We start from the raw sequence: 21,681 nt of genomic DNA on the forward strand, positions 1-21,681 counted from the left end.
CCCCTCACAGTCCCCGTCCCACATTGCCCCCAAACCCGATGGAGTCAGCTCTGCCATGCCATAAAACCACCCCGCTGGGCTCTGTGGGCAGAGCTGGGAAGTCGTTCCACCAAACCCCACGTAGGGCGGTGCTGACCAACGGAACCAGGCCTGCTCCGTCTTTTAGGACCGTTGCTCTCATACGACAGTTTTTCACCCCAAAGTGTCGCTGGTGGCGTCTGGAGGACCAACCCCTCGCGTTGGTGGCCATGGCCACCACGGGCACAGCTTCTCCCACACCATGGAGGAAAACCCACGGGTGGCAAAGGCGAGGAGCCCAGGTGAGGGGTGGGCTCGGCATCCCCCAAAAGGGCAGGGACCCCGTAAGGAGCCCACCAGCACTACACCAAGGCTTTGTATGGCCACCATGTGTCCCTCAGCAGCTGGTGGAGCTTTTGGAGACGCGGCCAGGATAGGGGACACGCCGTCCAGGCCATGCTTTCATCCCAGCAAAACCTTTCTGACAGGGGGAAAATGCTCTGCTTGCCTCTGCTGGGATTTTTTATCCCGTAGAGCCGAAAGCAAGACGGGGGGAATTAAAACCAAAAAAATAAAAATGAACTAAATCAACCCAGGAAGCCGAGCGCAGGCGGGACGTGGCCGTGGCGGCGACGTTGTGCGCGGAGCCGAACACATCTGGAACAAGTTACGGCGCACGGCAACCCGAGAGGAGCCCAGACAAGTGCAAGACGTTACGGCATTGCCGCCTGCGGGGTGGGACGGGGAAAGGGGCCCGGGGACGTGGGATGGAGGCACGGCAGCTCAGGGGGTTTGGGGTCACCCCGAGGAGGCTCATATGGGGACGATCAGGGGTCCTCTGCTGCCCCCGTGGAGGTGTTGTGGGGTGGGGGGATCAGGATGGGGGTGTAGAGGGGCACATACAGGTCTAGGGGCAAAAGAGCAAAACCCTGCTTTGGCCACATGCCGGGCATGGCACTCTCCACCCACAACACCCCACTCCTAAAAAGCACCTTAAAAACCCAAAAGCACCATAAAACCCCCCCGGACCCCTCTCTGCACCCAGAGGATCCCAGTTGCATTTCCACGCTGGCAGGAGAGCTCTCCACTCCCCCATTTCCCCCTATTTTTTTTTTATTTTTTAAACAAAACCGAGCTTGCTGACCCCCCACACCTCCCCAGCTCACCCTTTTGCAACCCCAAACCCTCTTTTTTTATATATATTTCTTAAAATCTTTTAAGCCCAGACCTCTCCACGGTGCCTCAGTTTCCCCCTCCGCGCTGCTCGCGCTGCTCGGTGGGGTCCCCCCGCGGGGGGTAGGGGGGGAAAAAGGGGGGTCAGGGGAGGATCTTAAGGGGTCGAAGGGGGTGACAGGAATAGGGGGGGGTCCCGGGGGGGGGTGAGTAGAGGCCGGGGCCTGTCCCTTTAAGGGGGGGCAGCGGCGGCCCCAGCTGATGCTGCGGCTCCAATCAGCGGCCCAAGGGCTCTTGGCAGCCGGAGCCGCCGCCGCTCCGCATTCCTCCGTTCTTCCCAAAAGGGGCTAACATGGCGATGGGCAGGATGAGGTGAAGGAGCGAGGGAGGAGAGGAAGAGGAGAGGAAAAGGGGGGAGAGCAAAAAGGGCGAGAAAAAAAAAAGGCGGAGGGGAGAAAAAAAAAAAAGCCGAAAAAAAAAAGGGGATAAGGGGAAGGGGGATGCGAGCAGGGCTGGCAGCGCGGTGATTCCCTCCTCCCTCCGGAAAGGGGAAGAAGAGAAAAAATAATAATAATAATAAATAAAAAAAAGGCAGCAAAAAAAAAAAAAAAAGAAAAGGAAAAAAAAAAGGAAAAGGAAAAAAAAAAGAAAAAAAAGAAGAAAAAGGAAAAAAAAAGCAGGGAAAAAAGGCAGAGAAAAAAAAAGAGGAAAAAAAGGAAAAAAAAGCGTAGGAAAAAAAGCGAAGAAAAAAAGGCAAAAAAAAAAAAAAAGGCGAAGAAAAAAAAAAAGAGAGGCAAAGAAGAAAAGGCAAAGGGGAAAAAAAAAAAGGCAAAAGGGGAGAAAAAAAAAAAAAAAAGCCACCAAGCCAGCAACCCACCCAACCCACCAGCTCCTTTTTTTTCATGGAGAGCACAAACCCCAGGCAAGCGGAGGAGGACCGGGACTCCTTTGCGCGGAGACCTTTGCATCAAAATGGTAGAGCCTGCGCCCTCCCTTTCCTTCCCCCCCCCCTTTATTTTATTATTTTAATTATTTTTTTTCCAGCCCCCCCTTTTCCTTCCCACCCCCCCCCCGGTTACTTCGCAGGGGCCCTCCCGCAACTTGCCCCGCTGGAGGCTTTTGGGGAGGGGGAACCCTTGGGGGGGGGGGGGCTCCAAGGGCGAGCTGGGGGCTGCTGCATCCCCCTTTTTGGGGGGGTTATGGGGTGAGGGGGGGCTGCGAGCATCTCACCCCCATTGCACCCTTCCAAAATGGGCTGGAGGAGCTCGTATTTGGGGGGTTTTAATTTTTATTTGGGGGGGGGGGAGGCTGCTGCATGGAGGCCCCCCCCCCCCTCGGTGGAGTGCAGCGCGGAAGCGGTCTGCGTTTGGCTTTAATTGTGGGGTAATTAATGATAATAATTAATGAAGGCCACCCCGACATCGCACCCCGTATGTATGGGGGTGCCCTGGAAGGGGGGGGGGGGCAAGGAGGCAGGGAGGCTGCACCCCCCCCCCCCCTGGGGTGAGGCCCAGCACCCATGGGCCGGGGGGAGGCCGCTCACCCTGCTTGGGGAGGGTGGGGGGGGGGGGGAGCTGGGATTGAGGGGCTGTGGGGGGGGTACTGGGCAAAATGGGGGGGAACTGGGAAAGTTTGGGAGCCCTCTGAGGCCGGAGGATCCTGCGCGGCGCTGGGAGGCCCGGGGCTCCCTTCGGCCCTTTGGGTTCCCGGATGACTCCTTCATGTTGCCGAGCCCCCGCTGCGGGTGGGGGGCACCCAGCGGTGTCCCCCCACCACCCCCCCTAAACCCAAACCTCACCCCATGGGGAGCTGCTGCAGGGCTGCCCACCCCCCCCCCCTCCTCACTGCAACACCCTGGCAAAATCCCTGTTTCCGTGCACGCGTTTTTTTTTTTTTTTAAATAATAAATAAATAAAGTCATGAATAGCGATGATAATAGGAACGCGGCGCGGAGGTGCGTGGCGGTGACCTATTTTCGCCTGGCGGTGCTTTGCTTTTTGGGGAGGGGGCGGCGAGCAGGCCTCGAGGTGGAGGAAAGGGGGGTGGAAATCCCTCGGGATGCGCCCGGCGGCCTTGGTGTCCCCAAAAGCCAGCGGCTGTGGGGTTGCCCCCGTGCCCTGGCTCCGTGCCCGTCCTAACAGCCGGGGTCACCCGGGCGGCTTTTGGGACGCGGCGAGGGAAGCGCCGGCTTTGGATGTGCTGGGGGGGATGCTGGAGCCGGCCTCGGGCTCGTGAAATTCCTGCTGGCCTTAAATCGGGCCCTAAAACCGTGCCTGTGTCCCTCAGGATGGGTTTTGGAGGTTTCGGTGGTCCCCGGCGGTGCAGGTGGGGATGGAGACGCCGGAGCCCGGCTGAGTGGGGAGGGGGAAAAGTTGGGGACCTGAAATGTTTGTGCTCGGCGGAGGAAAAATCCTCCTTGTTGGAAGGAGGCTGCTTGGTTGGTCGCATTTTGGTTCCCGACCCGAGGTGCTGCCTTAGGGTTCGGGCTCGAATTGCCGGGGAGATCAGCGGTGAGAGCTGGGGGGGGACCCCAAAGCCCCCATCCCACCCAGACAGGGTGCTACAGGAGCCTCAATTGAGGCAGGAGGCTGGGGTAGAGGCTGGAGAGCAGGGGGCAGCCCACTGAGAGCACCAATGAATTTGGGGACAAAAAGGATGGGCTCAGCATCCACCCGGTGCAGGATCCAGGCCCCGTTGGTGAGGCTGGGGCGCGTCCCCCACCCCATTCCCTTCCATCCTCCAGCTGGGGACAGGTGGGGGCCTCGTCCCCGTGTCCCCACTGCTCCAACCACCTCATCCCAAGTTTGGACACGGGGAAGAACCGGAGGCATTGGCACTGCTGGGGTGCACGGGGGGGGCCTCGCATCATTGCTGGCCTCCCCGGCCGGGCAGGGAGGACGGAGGGAGCGGAGGAGGCCCGGTTGTTGAGGCCAGGTTTGGGGCTGAGCTCTGGGAAGGGCTGCGCTCAACCTTTAACCACGGCGGCAATTTTGTGGTCTGGAGTCGGGCTCGGGGAGCGCCGCCGCGTTTTTTCGCCGCGGGAGAGCCAAAATCCCAGAACTGCCGGGGCCGATCAGGGTGCGAGGCCAACCTCAGAGGCGTCAAGGGGTATGGGGGCACCTGCGGGCCTCAGCTCCCACCTGTGAGGCTCGGGGAACCTCGGTGGCACCCCTAGCTTATGGCACGGGCAGGGTGACATTGCCACCCACCGCCCTTCGTTCCACGGAGCCCGCGTGGTGCTTGATTTTTGGGGAGACTTCATCCTCCTCTCCAATTCTGGGGGCTGGGATGCATGGGGACATCTGTGGGGTTTCATAGGGGGGATGCTCGCTTGCTCCTCGTCCCCGTGACCCCGGTGCAGGGCGCTGCGTGCCGCGGCCCCGCTCGTGCCAGCACCTCGCGCCGGGGCTGGGCAGCGGCTGGATCCGGCCCCTGGCGCAGCCGCTTGGCCGGCAGCCCGGCCGGGGAGGTTAGTGCTGGGGTTTGTCCTCGTTTCCTCCCTTCATCTTCCCTCCGCTTGTTTTTCTCGGGCTGGGGAGGGAGGCAGGAGGCAGCTTGGAGTGTCCGTGTGTCCCCCACACCCTCCTCTTCCTCTTTGGGGTCCCCTAATCCCCCCCAGCCCCTCTGCACTTTGTGGCATGGGGCATGTCCCTGCCGTGGGGTCCCCTCCGCAGCACCGAGATGATTTCGGCTCTGATTTGCAAGCAGCGGGTGCGGGGGGGACCCCACATCTCTGCCCATTTTTGGGGTCCCCCCGGCATCACCCCCGTGATTGGGTTTCACCGTTTTTTTTGGGGGCCGATGGTCTTTCTGTCCCAAAGCATCTCTGTGGCTTTGCAGCTCCGTGCGCGAAAGAAAAGCAGAAGGACGCCCGGAGGGTTGAAAAAAAAATATAATTATTTTATTTTTTATTTTTTTTTTAATAAAAATGTGCGAATGCAACCAGCCCTTAACCAGCAGCTCCGGCTCCCCTGCACCGGGGCCCCTCAACCCGGCCTCTGCGCGAGGCCCAGCCCCGGGGCTGGGGGAAGGATCCGTCCCCGATCCCTTGCTCCAGGACCCGTCCCGCTGCCCTCCAGGCTGCTCCCTGGAAATCGTCTTCGAACCAAAGCCATGAGGGGGAAAAGCAACGAAAGGGAGGGGAAAATGAGTCCCCAAAAGCATCCGGCTGTCCCCAAAGGGAGCTAACGCATTTCTGTGTTGGCTCCTTGGGGACATGGAGGTGTTTTTTGGGGTGCCTGACACCCCAGGGTGGGACAGGCGCTGGGAACATCGCTCCACCACGGGTCTGGATGTGCTGAGCATCCTCGCCCAGCCAAAAATCATCCTGTACCCAAACCCAGGATGATGTAGGTGAGCCCAGCGACCCCTACAAACACCTCTGCCTCTACTCGGGGTGGCCTCGAGCATCTCCACCGTTCCCAGCATCCTTCAAATCTCAGGGAAAACACAACCTAGGGAAGGGGATGGTGGTGTGAAGCCCCGTCGGTGGTTTGGGGCCGTGCCCACCTCCCGGCCCTACAGCACCCCGCAGGCGGGATGCCGGCTGCTGGGGCTCTGCCCGCCGGCAGCACGGCCGAGCTATTGTTTTCCCTTCCTGCTTGTTTTTCCGGACATCCTCGCGAAATCCTAAACCCCCCCTCGCAGCGGCTCCCGGCGAGGTCCTACTCTGGGAGGGCACGCAGTGGGAGAGACGCTCCGGCAGCTTTTTGCCCCTTTTTATCCCCCAAAAATTGGGCAGGAGTGGCACCGGGAGGAGCTGGAGCCCTGCTGGAGGTAGGGGACAGGCGAGGGAGCGGCGCGGTGGGGAGAGCCTGTCCCATCGCCGGGTTTCCGTTCGTGGCCACAGTCTGAAATCTGGTGGCTTCTTGGGTATTTTGGGGATGTTTTGTGGCTTTTTGGGGTGTTTCTTGAGTTTTTGGTGGTATTTCTTGTTATTTTTCGGCTGTTTGTCCTCAAAATTGTTGTCAGGATTGTCTCATCGTGTTTGACATTACCTGGCCTCAAACCTACAAGGAGAGGCTGCAGGTCCCATCCCAGGGTGCTGGAGTTTGAGGGCAAATCTCAGGGACCGGACCCCAAAGCATTGGCACTGGGGTCAGCATCGTTGTAGCTCTGCGCCTTTGCGTCATTTAATTCTGAAAACAAATCTGGTTTTAATGCTTTTTTCCTTCCTCGAGCAGAAGTCTGAGCGTGCCGTTACGTAGGGATCCAGCAAAGCGCCTTCGTCCCCAAAATGCAGCGTTGTCCAAACTGAAAATAGGACAGGCCTTTAGATATAGATTCATTTTTTGATGAGCAAGGATAAACGGCGCCCCGAGCTCCTTATCAAAGCGCTTTCCCTTCGTGCAATTTAGTACTTAAGGCCAACGTTAAACGCTTCGGCGGGCGTAAACGATACCCGAAAGCCGGCTGCAGGTTTTCACGGGAGAGCTGAGTTTGGGGGATTTTCAGGGGGCTGAAAAACCTGAAGGAAATTCCCGGATTGGAGTCTCGCAGCCGCCTCTTGTGCTGCGGTGTGTGGGTGCAAGGGGGGTGTTTAAATAATAAGGACCTCTGTGGTCCTTGCTTCCTCGTGGTGGCCAAATTTTGGCTCCCCGCGGTCCAGCGAGCATCAGCATCTGCGGTTCCCACCTCGCCCTTATCTCCTGCTCGCATCCTGGCTCCCGTGTCCAGCCAAGGGGCAGCAGCGAGATTGCTTTGAAGGGGAAGGAAGGAAACGGGGGCTTGTGCGCATAGAAAAAAATATAAAAATCATAAAAATAATAAAAAAAAATCCATTCCCATCATAAAGCCTGCGCGCGGAGGGCCCCCCGCTCGCCCCCGGCATCCTCCCCATGGGCTGTTTCAGCCGGGGCTTTGGCAAGGATGGTTGGAAATGCTCTTAAAATAGAGCCGGAGGGAAGCATCCGTGCGGGGGGGCCGGCTGCAGGCGCCGGCTGGCCCGGCGGGGTGGGGATTTCGTGGCCACGCCGCTTTCGAATAATCCTGACGGGGCTTTGGGGCTCGGTGGCAGCGCCGGGTGGTTTGGTGGTAGCCCTGGTTGGGTTTGGGAAGAGGGTGTGAGCGTCCTAAGGGATGGGGGGGTGCCCAAAATTGGGAAGTGGGGTGGGGACGCAACGTGGGGCTCGCTCCCACCACGTGGCACCACGTTGGGCCTCTTGCGAGGCTAAGCCCTATAGCCACCATCGAGCCAAGGCAGCGATGGCAAAAGCGGGTTTTTTCATGGAAATATCCACGCGTTTTTGTGATTAACCCATGGGAAGGGGCTGTAGGATCGCCCCCTTTGTGCCAACGTGGCCCCGGGGGGGGACTTTTGGGGACGAGGCGGGGATGTGACCCCCGCGGGCGCCTCGACGCCGCGGCTCGGGGCTTGGCTGGGGCGCCGGCTCCGGGCGAGAGCACGAAAGCATCTGAGAGCAATAAAGAGCAAAAACCCTCCCGCTGACAGGCCCGGGCTGAAGTCACCGGCGGGACGCGGCCAAGACACGCATTGTCCTCGCCGCTGCTGGGACTGATTAGAGCCGCCTGGCAGGACCCGGCGCTGGGTGAGGGGTCAGCCCCTTTTTGCCAAAAACGCCTCGATCCGGAGCGAAAAGCCAGCTTTTTGTTTTCCAGGCTGGGCTGTGACGCCGTCCAGGGGACCCAATTTCCCCTGAATTGCCCCCGTTTCTCCGCCCGCGCACCTCTTGCCGGCCTCGCTGCATCCAGCGGCGGGAGCCAGGCAAGGTGCACCCCGGCGTGGTGGATGCTGGAGGAAAAAAAACTGAATTTAGGGGTTTTTGGAGCAAGATCAAGGCGGGAGAGTCCCTGGCAAGCAGCGAGGAGCTCGGTTGAGGGCTTGCTGTTTCTTCGACGTTCGTGGTGATTTTTGTTATATCATCTTTTGGCTATCCAAATTCCTCCCGTCGGCGTGTCGTGGGGGTTGGAAAACGGGGACGGACGAGTGGATGGGGGGACAGATGGTTGGCTGTTCCAGCTGGGATGCAGCATTTTGTCCCCAATACACCCCCAAATCCTCCTTTTTCCACCTCCTTGCCCCACTCCAGGCTGCGGAGCTGCATTTTTCCTCCTTTTCCCCAGGGTGCGAGCGCTTGCTGGGGCTGCCCCGCGCCGGGACCGGGGAGCCGCTGGGTGGTTGCGGAGCAGAAATTCCGAGAAAATGAAAAATTTTAGCAGGGAGGAGGAGGGATGTTGTTTGTTTGTTGAGAAAACAAAGAAAACACCCATTTTTTATTATTCGAGCAGTTTTTTTGTCGTGCGCTTTTGCCTTTGGCTCACAAAAAAAAAAAAAAAAGACAAACAAAGTGCGTCTTGCTGGAATCCTTCTGTTGATCAAGAACTGCCGTTTGTCCCAGAAGAAAAGTGTCAGCTGAGGAAGTCCCATGGAGCTGGAGGTGCAGGATGAAGCTGCCCCTCTGCCTCCATCACCGCCCCGCATCCCTGCGGTGGGACCGGGCGCGTCCACGTGGCTGCATCCAGATCCATCCGTGGAGGTCTCTTGGGTGCTCGGCACGGAAAGCAAGAAGGGAGCAAGGGGGAAGAAAAACTGGGTTCCCCGTGGGATGGGGGATGAGGATCCTGGGGGGTCTGTGCTGTGGAAAATGTTTGTGGGTTGAAATAAATACCAGGCAGCACCAGCAGTGGTGTTCGCAGCATCTCCCAGCTCGGGGCTGCAGCTCCCAGACTTGAGTTTTACCAGGTGCTGCCTTTCCCCGGGCAATTAAAAGGAACAAATGGGCAAAAAAGGGATAGAAAAAAAAAGTGTGGGTCATCCTGGTGAGTCCTGCTAAATTAACTGCCAGTGTGAGCTAGAGCATGTAGTGGAATTCAGTAATTTCTTTCAAGGGGGGCGTGCTCGACCAGGATTTTGCTCGGGGTGGAGTAGGGCGAGGTGGTGGAAGAGCCGCTGGGTTCGTCTGTGTCTGTCCCGACCTCATGGGAGAAAGAGGAGGAGGAGGAGGTACAGCCCAGCGGCTGCTTTCTGGGCAGAAAAGCCACATTTGGGGGATTTCATGCAATTATGTTGTGGAAGTGGAGAGGTTTCAAGTCCTAATTTCTTCCTAGCTAGGGGGGATAGATCTCAGCCAGCGCCTAAAGTTGGTGAACATCCACCCCGGGGAACCCCATCTGATTCAGGAGGTTGAGGACGTGTGGAAGTGTCCCCTCTCCTGTACTGCATCTTCTCTCCATGGGCATGGAGGGTTGAGTGGCTTTGGCCACCACCACATGCTGGTGGGGTGGTCGGGGTGCCTCCTGCCCACCTTGAAGGGCTTTTGGCAAGGGCTTGTGTAGCTTCAGCCCGCCCTTGCAGTGGGTTTTGTCCTCCTTGGTTGAGTCTAATGGACTCCGATGGGTGGTGGAACGGCGTGGTTGGGCCTGGTGGTGGGGCTTCTTGAGTGGTAACTCCCAAGGTTTTTGGTTTACATCTTCAAGCTGGGCCTGGTGGTGGAGCTTCTTGGTTGGTGACCCCAAAAGCAGTCTGGTAGGGGAGGGTTTGGGTTGGCATCTTCAAGCTGGGCCTGGTGGTGGAGCTTCTTGGTTGGTGACCCCAAAAGCAGTCTGGTAGGGGAGGGTTTGGGTTGGCATCTTCAAGCTGGGCCTGGTGGTGGAGCTTCATGGTTGGTGAATGCAAGTTTAGTCTGGTGGTGAAGCTTCTCAGTTGGCCTCCCTGACCTGGGATGTGTGGACAGGGATGGGTGGCGTGGCCGGGCAGGTCTTTTTTTCCAGAGGAAAGAGCCTTCCTGAACGCTTTTATTTCCTTCCTCCCCACAGCTGATAGTCGAAAAGACGACTGACTACCCTTCGGCCGAGTACTCCCTGGTGGAGGATGTAGCCCTCCACTTCACGTGTTTGATGGACAGACTGAATGAGCAGCGCCTCTTTCAGCCGGACCTGTGCGACGTGGACATCGTGCTGGTGCAGCACAAGAGCATCTTCCCGGCGCACAAGGGGGTCCTGGCGGCCTACAGCCAGTTCTTCCACTCCCTCTTCACCCAAAACAAGCAGCTGCAGCGCGTGGAGCTTTCGCTGGAGGCCCTCACCTCCCAGGGCCTCCAGCAGATCCTCAACTTCATCTACACCTCCAAACTCCTCGTCAACTCCTGCAATGTGCAGGACGTGCTGAACGCAGCCGCCGTGCTGCAGATGAATAACATCGCCTCCTCCTGCCAGGACCTCCTCGACACGCGCTCCCTCAGCCTGGCCGCCGACATGGCCCTGCCCGCCGAGGGCTGCGCCGGCGCCCCGCCCTACTACTGCGAGATCAAACAGGAGGTGGACGCCCCCCACCCCAAAATCTACGCCCGGGAAGGCAACGACCCCTACTCGGTGCGGGTGGAGGACGGGGCGGGCGGTGGGACGCTCCCCGCGGGGCCGGCCAAGCAGTACTACAAGGAGGAGAAGGACGGCGGCCCCGGAGCCGTGTGTAAGATGGAGGGGGAGGAATCCGAGGAGGACCTGGACAGCCAGGGCTCCTACAACCGGGAGCAGATCATCGTGGAGGTGAACCTCAACAACCAGACCCTCAACGTCTCCAAGGGGATGGAGGGGAAGGCGGCCGCCAGCGAGGCGGCCGTGATGGGGCGGCCCGACAACGATGGGCGTGACACGGAGGAGGACGGGGAGGAGGAGAACGAGGAAGGGGAGGAAGAGGAGGAAGAGGAGGAGGACGCGGAGGTGGGGGAGGAGGAAGAGGAGGAGCACAGTGAGGAGGAAGACCTGGAGGAGACGACAGAAGAAGAGGAAGATGAAGATGACGACGAAGATGCATCGGAGGTGAAAAGAGAAAAGAGCGGGCAGCCTCGTAGGGGCAGCCGAGCATCCAAGGCCACCAAATCCACCATGGCCACCAGGTCGCAGGAGATGGCCAAGGCAGAAGAGGAGGAGGAGGAGGAAGAGGAAGGGCAGCGAGGGAGGAAGAGGAAGAAGGATCAGGACGGGCTGGGCCAGAAGGTGAAACTGGAGGAGAAGCAGCACTACCCGTGCAAGAAATGCCCCCGAGTCTTCAACAACCGCTGGTACCTGGAGAAGCACATGAACGTCACGCACAGCCGCATGCAGATCTGCGACAAGTGCGGCAAGCGCTTCCTCCTCGAGAGCGAGCTGCTGCTGCACCACCAGACCGACTGCGAGAAGAACATCCAGGTGAGCCACCCCGGCACCATCCCGTTGTGGGGGGGACATCCCACCATGATGGGACATCCCACCTAGCATGGAGAACATGTTCCCGGGGTCTACACCCTGGGAAGGGCTCCTGCTCAGAAATACTTTTGACCTTGCTGATGACTCCCATGACTCATATTTAGGCTTGGGGTTTCCCACAGTGGCAGGGGACTGGTGGATTAGTGCTGGGGGACCGTGGTTTTCCCTGGCCAGCTGGGTGGAAATGGGGAGTAACTTCAGGGGAGTCATTTTTTGTTGGGTTTATTCAGTTAATCTGCATAAAACGTTGCGAGCCCCTAATGGAGAAGCACTCCAGCCGGTTCCACCCAGGCTTAAAGCAATTTAGCTTAATTCAAAGAACTGCTGACACGAGCTGAAGTGGTTGTAATCTGCCTTTTGTGCTCGTTAGCTCGCGTATTAGGAAATTTCTGAACCCACTTGACATCCGCGCGTGGCTCGGGCACGGCGTGCCCTTCACCTAGAGCTAACGGGATCTTCGTCTGCATGTGCAAATTGCCTCTGTTAAATCAGTTTTGGGGGAATAGATAGCTGTCCTGGTTGAGCAGCAAAATTACACATTCCTGCAGAGCCCTCCAACTTCTCTTCTAATCCCCAGTGACCAGTTTTGCACAATGCCACTGCTACAGATAAAATAAATCGTGTCTTCTGTAGGGCTTTGCACGTCATCCTTCCCATCAAAGGATGGGATTTTGAATGGTCTGGCAGCCCTCCTAGGTGAAGGGAACACAGCCCAGGTGCTACTAGAGTCCATTAAGGCTTGTATCCCAAATAAAACGAGTGATGAAGCCTCTTGGGGCATCTTTCTGATAAATTCACCGGGCTGAGGCTGCTTTTTTTTGGATATGTTTGTATTCCCTGGCCCGGGACCAGTGAGAGCATCTCCAACACCCCCTGCCCGTGGGGTTGTGGCTGGTTTGGAGCCTGTTGTAAAGCAATTCAGAGTGGGTTTTCCCAGAGCATTGCTTCGTGCTCTTCTGCTTTCGTGCTGGTTGATATGGGGCTATCATCCTCCACCTCATTGCTTTTTTTTCTCCTCTCCTCTTTTTATCCCCTTTCCAGGTCATTTCAGAATAGGGTGAACCGCGGCTGCCCCTGTGGTGACTTCCCTCTGTGCAAAGCTTGGCTCATTACCTTTCACTTAGCGAGGCGTTTTAAATGTTATAAATAGAAGCCAAATTCACTCAATTTACTCCGACAATATTGAATAACTTTATTAATATACCGTGGAATCGTTTCTGGATGGAAATGAGATTTTTTTTTTCAACTCTATACCTATACGGGACAGGTTTTATTTCTTGTTTTTAACCACATCCATGGAGGGACTTTTCCTCTTACTCCGTTCGTGTCAGGTGCTCTCTTTTGCTGACTAGTCCCCAAATCTCACCCATGAGCTTTGCTCCCTGCGAACGTTTCCCATCGTCACCCGTGGCCCTGCAGGCTCTGTAAGCGGCTTTCCGGCCACCTGAAAAAAGATTCAGCCTTCGCTTTGTCGCGTTGGTTCTCTGAATCTCTTTTGGCCGTCTCCAGTGTGGTTTTCCTCTTAACTTGCTAGAATTGATCTTATTTGCCTTGTCTTTTGCCTGAGGGTGCAGGGCTCTGCCCTCGAGGCAGCTCGGTGGCAGCCGGGGGCTTCCCTTCATCTCCCGCTTTCTCTCTCTCTTTAATTTTAATATTTCCCTGCAGCCTTTTCCTTTTTAAGCGGAGGAATGTGGAAGTTGTCCTGAAACATCTCTTAGAGCAGAGATAAAACTGTTCCGATCTGTAGAAATATTTACTTAGAAACGGCAAAGCTCAGAGGACTGCTCGTGCTGCAATTCGGGCCTGCCAAGACGAAGGAAGGCGAGCGCTGGGAATGCCTCCGTGACCCTCGTCGTGCCTCCCAGGCACCTAAATATAAATAGAGACACTGTGACTACATGACATAACAGTATATTTTCCACGGTACTGCAGCCTCATTCAGTGCAAAATTTGGATGAAGCCCATCAATGAGCTCCTTGGGGTGGGAGGAGGAGGTCGAGGCCGCGTTATCTGCGCTTCTTCAGGCCCCGCTGTGAATCCCTAGGGGTTTGCTTGGCTGTGCTGTTGCCAGATGCCTCCTAGGCATCAATTAATTATTTTTCTCAACACACCGGCGAGCTGAAGAGGCTCTGGTCCTGGTTGGACAAGAGGAGGATGAGTATCCATGTGCGTTGGGGCTCAGTAAACAGTTTTGCCCTGATTTAGGCAATTCCCAGCCCTCCCTCGTACGGCGATGTGAGCTGAGCTCGTGTGGTAGCCATGGGCACATGGTGAAAAGCCCGGGCCAGAGGTGAAAAAACAAGTCATGGCAGCCAAGGTTACAGCTTTTTCTGGCTGTTTTCTGAGAAACATCAAACTTGGTGGAGCAGGAAGGAATCTCTACTGTAACTTCCAGGGGGAGACTTGCACGTGCTTAAAAATGTCACGGCGTGGCGTTGTGTTGTGCAAGTGAACGGGTTTTGGGGTCTGCTTTGGTCCCAGTTTTGGGGTCTGCTTTGGTCCATTAATGACTGTTATCTGAGTTAATGGGTATTAATGGAGTTGTGGGGATTAATGGATGTTTCCAGAATTTATGGATATTAATAGAATTTGGGGGATTTTCAGAGAACTCATTTCGTGCTAAAGTATCCAGAACACCTGCCAAGGACTGAAGTCATGCTGCCCTAGCTTGGGCCTCTCTTTTTTCCCCATATTCCTTGCAGCCTCCTAATGCTGAGATTGAGGGGTTTTTTTTGGATATAAGGTCTTCATTATGTGCAAGCAGGAAAGCCCCAGCTGGGAATGAGCCCCTGATGCAGGAGGCAATGGGTATGTGAGAATTTTCTACCCATTGCCTCCCTTGGAAAGCCATCACCCTCTTCCCCATCCGATGGACAGAAATTTGAGTTTTGGAGGTTTTGAAGCAACAAGGTCTGGAGCAGACTTGGTGTTATGTTGGCTGCAGGTTTTGTTGATGACGTTGTCTTTCAAGGAAGCAAAACCCCAAATGTGGCCATGCCTCGGGACGTTCCCCTGCCTCCCTGCCTAGCCCCTCTCTCGTTGCAGTGCGTGACGTGCGGGAAGGGCTTCAAGAAGCTCTGGTCGCTCCACGAGCACAACAAGATCGTCCACGGCTACGCCGAGAAGAAGTTCTCCTGCGAGATCTGCGAGAAGAAGTTCTACACCATGGCCCACGTGCGCAAACACATGGTTGGTGAGTGCAGGAGGCAGTGGGGCCACAAGAAGTCTCCTTAGGGTTCTCGTCTGGCGTTCCCATGATGAAGGGTGTTGTTCTATTTCTGCCGTGTTGGGAATTTGGGGTTGGGTTAACTCTTGGTGAGCTTTCTAACGGCAAACTGAGGCATTGAGATTTGCCCTTTTTTATTCTGCGGTGCCAAGTGGTTAATGCTGAGCGCGTGCCTGCTCTGTTCAGCTTGTTTTTGGAGCAGTTCTCTGCTGCAGAGCAGGCATGGCACCGGGGAATCTCATTTATTTCATTTAACCAGAAAAAAATAAGACCTCAGAAGTGATCAAAGGAGGGTTTGAAATGTAACCATCCTTCCCTTGTAAAAGAGGATGAGCCTGCGCCAGTGCTGGGCTTTGAAAAGCAAACTGCACATGGCAGTGGCGGTCGCGTCCCTCAGGCTGGCTGCTGCTCCAAGCACCAAAAAGGACCAAAAAAGGGATTTTTTTGCAGGCAGTGAGGGGGGTGTCCCACACTGGGTTGTTTTAAGGAGAACTCTGGAGGACAGGGTGCTGTTGGTGAGCCCCAGGATGTGCTCACGGGTGGCACGGTGCTGCCGTGCATCTTCTCAAGATGTTTTTGGGTTCACCATGGTTGGGTGATTGTGGGATTTGGGGATCTTGGGACTGTTGGAGGTGGATGTGCAGGGTGGGTGCATGACGCTGCTCGCCTCTGCTCCAGCTCACACCAAGGACATGCCCTTCACCTGTGAGACCTGCGGGAAGTCCTTCAAGCGCAGCATGTCCCTCAAGGTCCATTCGCTGCAGCACTCGGGGGAGAAGCCTTTCAAATGCGAGGTAAGGTCCTTTCCCTGGGAAGACATTTTTTTGAATTATTTTAGGGGGAAAAAAAATGATTTTTGTGCCGCTCCCACACGCTGGTGATTGGGCAGAGGTGGGACGGGACACGGGGGTGTTTGAGGTGCTCATCGTCTGCTCATCCTCGCCCTGCAGAACTGCAACGAGCGCTTCCAGTACAAGTACCAGCTGCGCTCCCACATGAGCATCCACATCGGGCACAAGCAGTTCATGTGCCAGTGGTGCGGCAAGGACTTCAACATGAAGCAGTACTTCGACGAGCACATGAAGACGCACACGGGTGAGAGAGAGCTCCTGGCTTGTGGGATGGGGTGGTGATGGGGTGTGGATGGCGCGGGTGGGGTTGGATGATCGCCTCTTTCTCAACCCGTACACCCCCTCCCAACGCAGGTGAGAAGCCCTACATCTGCGAGATCTGCGGGAAGAGCTTCACCAGCCGCCCCAACATGAAGCGGCACCGTCGGACCCACACGGGCGAGAAGCCCTACCCCTGCGACGTCTGCGGCCAGCGCTTCCGCTTCTCCAACATGCTCAAAGCCCACAAGGAGAAATGTTTCCGCGTCAGCAACCCCCTGGCTTCGGACACGGCCGCCCCCCAGCCCGCCGCCAGCCCGGCCCCGCTGCCCCCCGGCCCCGGCGTCTCCCCGCTGCCGCTGCTTCATCCCCTCCCACAGAGCCTCCCTCCTCCTCCTCACCTACCGCCCCCGCCTCCCCTCTTCCCCGCGGGGAGGATAAATTCCAATAACAACTAGGTGCCCCCAAACGCCCCGCACAGACTGCTCTGCCCTTCGGAAATGCCCGGGGAGCCGTGGCTTTGCTTGCTCTCTACCCCCCTTCCTCCTCATTTTGGGGTTGTTTTGGTGGGTTTTATTTTATTTTATTTTATTTTGTTTTGTTTTCATTTTCTTGCCCGTAAAGTCTTTTTTTTTTTTTATTTTATTTTTATTTTTGTGGAGAGGGGGAGCTGGGGGAAGCCCCTGAGGAGCGTGGATGCTGGGGGTGGGGGGAACCGTCCGTAAAGGTGCAGATAAAAGGCATCGCTCTCCGTTTTGTCCCAGCCGTCAGCCCCCGTGCAGTCTTCCACCAGCAATCCCCGTTGTTGGGAAAACAGGGAAGGGAAGCCTCTCCCAAAGGGATTTTTCCCACCAGGAGATGGTGATTCAACCCAGCGAGGGGACAGATGCCAACGTGCAGGTTCCATTGGCTCCGTCCCCAGCTGGGCTGCTCGTCCCGACCCTCCCTGGCTTGCCCTTTCCCCACGCATCGGCTTCATCTCCATGCCAAGAGGGCTGTGGGGCACGGAGGGACACGATGCTGCGCCATCCTGGGTGCCAGCACTTCCGTATTTATAAGCAGAAATCTAGCTAGTGGTGCTTGAATCCCTGTACTGTAAAGCTGGTCTTTAATTAGGCCCTTTCCCCGAGAGTTGAGGTGGGCACCGTGCAAGAGCTTCCCGCTGGCCCTGGTGGCCTTTGGCGAGTAGATGTCCCCGTTGGAGAGCCATCAGCAGCCCTCGCCTTGTCTTCCTGCCCCGACACAGGTTTTCCTCCCCGATAGGCAAAAGCACAAACACCGGTGCTGTGTCCTGGGGCATCAGCAGCCAGCTGCCCCTTTGGTTTTGGGGGTTTTGGGGGTTTTTCTTCTGGTCCCAGTGAGAGCCGGCTTGCTGGGGATGCTCTGGAGTTTGCAGGGTGGCTTTGGAGGAGCTCAGATGGCCTCGGGACCGGTGGGAGGGTGGCTCCGGGATGGAGGAGCGGGACGCAGCCCGTTCTCGGCAGAATCAGCCCAGAATAGTGCCTTAACAATTCGAATAAACCCCTGACCCATGGGGGAGCTCCAGGCTGGGAGCTGCTGGGTCTCATCCCAAGGATTAGACCCTGGTCAGCCCGTTGACGTCCCGTCCTCCAACTTCTTGCCATGCCAGGAAAGCCCACGTTGCTCTACCAAGCTTCCCATCCCCGTAGGGTTGGCAGCCCCTCGAGGGGACCCCAATGTGCCCGTGTTGTCCCAAAAAGGGCTGCAGTCAGCTCGGTGATGCCCCACGGTGTGGGTTAGCACCTTTCCGGCCACCTTGTCCTTGCGTGTTCCTCTCCCAGTGAGCTGAATGATGTTGAAGTTGAGCTGGTCTTGGATTTCACTTTTTCAGCCTGGCTTTGTGCCAGCAGGGGAGAAGAGGAATCGTGGTGGGGAGCGGCAAAGCCGGGGAGGTTTTGCTGTTTTCTTTTTTTGTCTTTTTTTTTTTTTTTTTTTTGTCGGACGTCGGGGGTCCAAGGTGGGTCTCTTGCTGCTGTGATTTACCTTGGGGTGTCACACGTTGATCTGACCATGTCTTCATTGTCTCTCTGCCCAGGAAAATGCCCCTGGTCTGGGTCGGGGTGAGCTGGGAGCACCGCAGAGCCCCCAGCCCGGGCAGAGAGGTGCCAGGCAAGAAGTGGGGCTCATTGCAGCTGCCCAGGCCAGCAGATGTGTGTGGATGTGGTCAGGTCGTGGAGGAGGTGCTGAGGAGGTCTGATGGTGGTTGAGGTGGGAGAGAGGACACTGCAGGAGCCCTTTCTCATTCACACCTCGGTCTGGGCAGTGTTGGGGTGCTGGGGAGGGTGATCCACGCCTGGCTCTGCGCAAAGTTTTTGCGCTTCGTCTCCTGGACCAAGCCAGCAAAGCGCTTGGGCACTTCTAAACCTGCCCCCGTGTAGCCAGGAGGGCTCATCCACGTGCTCAGGAGCTCTGCTGGATGGGGTTGTGCAGGGGCAGCAGCCTCACTGGGACAGGGGAGAGCCCGCTCTCCCCTTCTCCAGCTCCCTTCTCCAGCTCCCACCTGTGAGGGACACGGGCTCTCGGTTCTTGGGGCCATTGGCTTTTTGAAGGGACCATGACCCAGCCTGGAAAGTAATTGCTTTGGAGGCACTTTCAGTGATACCCTTGGAGATGTTGGAGGGCCTCAGTAGAGTGGTCCATGCTGTCTCCTCCTTCTCTGCCTTCCAGACCCCTTCCCCTTGGGCTCCCTTGGGTTTCTTTCCCCTTGCACTCAGCATTGAGACAGGACGGAAGCTCGCACCCCAAGGAGACTTCACCTTGCCTGTATGGTCTTCTGTGATGGAGCCCATCAGCCTGCCTGCCTGGCAGACTTCTCCCCCCAAGTAAATCCCTACACCAACGCATGCACCCTCGTACCGCTCACCTGGAGGTGGCTTTCCCCATCCCTGCCCCAGCTCCTCCTCTCCCAGCGAGGACCTGTCCCGCTCAGATGTCACCAGGAGATGACAGCTCCTCCTCGAGGCTGATGAAGCCGCGTTGGGCTCAGGTGGGAAGAGTTGGCCCTCAAAAAACTTCTTGGTCCATGGAAAACCCAACAACTGCTCTCAACCACCTCCAGTCCCCTTCGAGAGCCTGCCCGGAGAGCCGCTTGGAGATGTCGAGATGTGACCATGCACACAGCACTTTGGAGAACCAGATCCCTGCTGCTCCCTCCCCTCTCCGAGGCCTGGGCAGCTCCCAGGAGTCCTACACAGCCTCCGAGCCCTTTTGTCTACGCCCTGACTCAGTCCCGATGTGTCTCGTCGTGTCTGGTTTTCATTAACATACTAAGAGCTCAAACGAGTCGCTCCCATGGCGCCTCGTCCCACATCCACCCCGGTCGGCCCCCGTCGGCCCCCGTTGGGTTAGACGGGGCGGAGGAGTTGGGTCCGTTGTTTTCAAGCTTTTTATATTTTATTTTATTATTATTATTATTTTTTAACTCTTGCACCTTAATCTCTCACATCCCTTCTTCGACAGACCGTGAGGGTGGAGAGGGGCTTGGTTTCCATCGCGCCTACCCGCGAGCAGACCGCAAGGCAACGGACCTGGCGGCGTTTTGGGTTTTCTTTTCCCTTTGCTTTGAACTCTGGGGAGGGAGGGAGCCACGCAGGGAGGGTTGTTTTTGTTTTTCTATATCCCAGGAGCCTGGTAGCACAGACCAGTTAGCCTCATAATGCCCATGAGGTACGGCTGGCCCTTCGGACCACAGCCATAACCCAAGCGCGGTGGGAAGGTGACGGGTGGACGGACGGTGGGAGGGAACGGCTGTGACAGTGCAATAGAGACGAGCATCCGCTGCTAGACAACTCCACTGATTAAACTCTTGGTTCGCCTGAAGTCAAGAGGGAAGGACAGATGGACAGACGCCCTTGGTTCACACGGACGGAGAGAGCTTCCCCGCACGCAGCCCCGCTTAATGACACGCAACCACGACGGAGTTGGGTCGAACTCACAAAGGAAGAAAATTGTTGAAAAACAGGAACAAAAAAAATAAAAAATAAGAACAACCTCGGTAGCACGGAACTTGAAGGAAGCGAACGAAACCCCAAGCACTTGCCTCAAAACTAGTTTCTCATGCCTGGTGTTCGGCTCTGTATTATTTTGCGGCATTCAGTACCGGTTGCCCAAACATGCCAAGTTAAAGAGTGTATCGGTGGCTCTACTAGTGTGAACAACCTAAACGAAGCACTTTATTCTGTATAGATAAGGGAAGACGGGGAGGGGAGGGGAAGCGTGGATGCTTTTCGGAAGCGTCTTAAGTAATGTTCTAGGAAATGTATTATTATTATTATTATTACTTTTTTTTTTTTTTTTATGACCATGTGTAATCAATATATGTTTATCTTTAACGCCAAGTACAGCAGTTACTCTCTTTGGGACGGTGTGAGGAGGGGGAGGCTGAGGCTGCCGGTTTAGCTCATCGTCATGGGGCCACCGGGGCAAGGCATCGCCTGCTGCAAGAATGGGTGACTCTTGCTGTGGTCTTGGCCCCGTTGATTGTCCGGGAGGTCCCAAGAGGTGCTTCAAAGCTGCCTTCCAGGGCACAGCTCACAGCCAGCCTTGGCACCGCGGCCCCATCCCGAGCCATCTTCTGCCTGGGGGTGCTGGAGCTGCTCTCTGGGCCACCGGCGAGCAAGACAAGCCACTGCGGGCTGTTCTGGGGTGTCCCTAGAGGCCAGGTCCTTGGCCGTGCTTTGAAACCTGCTTTTGGCCTCTCACCAAGGCACGTTCAGGGGTCGCTGAGCTCTGGAAGTGGTGAGAGGACAGAACCGGGCCTTTCCACCGCGTTCTCCCAGTCTGGAAGTGTTATGCCTGTTACCAAAGAGGTTGCAAAGTGGAAGGACTGAATCAATAAACGATTTGTCTTTTATAAAAGAAAGCCTCAAGCTCCGCCGCTTTCTTCGTTCCTAGGGCAGGGTCTCGCTTCTGCTGGTGCCTCACACGCGTGGATGTCGCGTTGGGTTTGGTGGGAGGTGTCTGAACAGTCTGAGTGAGGCAACTGGACTGTTGTGGACCAACAAAAAGTAGCTTTTCAGGGAAGGGTGATAGGTGGGTGGAGGAAACAGCTCGATGCTTGCAGCCCCGGGGGTGTTAGGAGGGGTGAGGACTGAGCTCCTGGGTCCTACTGGCTGCACAATCTTTGGGTGAACTAAGAGATGAGGCTTCCTGAGCACCTCTGCAGGCAGTGGAGAAAGCGAAGAACCCATCCAAAGGCACGCAGCACCTTCATTGATTGGAAATGGAGCTGTGGGAACCTCGCCAGCTGATGTCAGCGCTGATATTGGGAAGCTAATGGAAGACGAGATGATTTTGCTGCACCCATGGGATGTACCTGCTCCTCTACAGCTAGCATTGCCTGGAGAAGATACCCAGGGGGACCTGTGCTGATGGAGCTGTGTGCACCTCAGCCAGGAAACCATGGGGCAGCAGCAAGGAATGATGCCTCCCTGGGTGTTCCTGCTGGCGTTTCTTCCTTACGATTTCCTTTGAACTGAAGCAGCCTCTTGGCGAGGAGGTGGTGAACCTCCCTGGGCCAGACTTTTGCTTGGCGTTGTGCAAATCTTCTGCCTTCCTTGGGCCAGCTCTGGCTTGCAGACTCTGAGAGCTGGCCCTCGTTGCTCAAGCGATGGGATATTTCAAGCTCTTCTTTTATAAAATTGCCTTTTTTTCTTTCATCTTTTCTTGCCCCGTGCCAGCGGTGGCGTCTCTCAGGGCTTCATAATGGATGTGAACTGCACACGAGCGCTCACCTCCCGTTAACCATATCCCCAGCGGACAGCTGCAAGGGGAGAGGACTGAGGATGTGGACCTGGCTTAATCACCACTTCTCGAGCTGTTATTGAGGGACCACACCACAGCAACTTATCAAGACAAAGCAGTGCTCCCCTTGACTTCAAAGGGCCCACATTTCCCCCAGGAAAGAATCTTTCGAGATTCTTTTGACACGGC

The 21,681-nt window shown here is 56.4% G+C and overlaps 1 protein-coding gene across 3 annotated transcripts; it reads left to right on the top strand.

Annotated features, from left to right (window-relative positions):
* The first annotated feature begins 233 nt into the window (after nt 1-233).
* Nucleotides 234-20,611, top strand: ZBTB47 (zinc finger and BTB domain containing 47). 3 transcript variants are annotated; one of them, XM_072033904.1, is made up of 6 exons: nt 234-320; nt 9,967-11,337; nt 14,440-14,587; nt 15,299-15,414; nt 15,571-15,715; nt 15,826-20,611. In XM_072033904.1, the coding sequence occupies exons 1-6, from the start codon at nt 249-251 to the stop codon at nt 16,185-16,187; spliced, it is 2,214 nt and encodes a 737-aa protein (XP_071890005.1). In that variant the 5' UTR covers nt 234-248; the 3' UTR covers nt 16,188-20,611. The 3 variants fall into 3 exon arrangements, with proteins under 3 accessions (XP_071890005.1, XP_038029511.1, XP_027306123.1); XM_038173583.2 differs by lacking the exon at nt 234-320 and adding an exon at nt 1,440-2,166; XM_027450322.3 differs by lacking the exon at nt 234-320 and adding an exon at nt 5,398-5,967.
* Nucleotides 20,612-21,681: the final 1,070 nt, after the last annotated feature.

Source organism: Anas platyrhynchos, chromosome 2 (assembly GCF_047663525.1).
Source record: "Anas platyrhynchos isolate ZD024472 breed Pekin duck chromosome 2, IASCAAS_PekinDuck_T2T, whole genome shotgun sequence".
NCBI classification, from domain to species: Eukaryota; Metazoa; Chordata; class Aves; order Anseriformes; family Anatidae; genus Anas; species Anas platyrhynchos.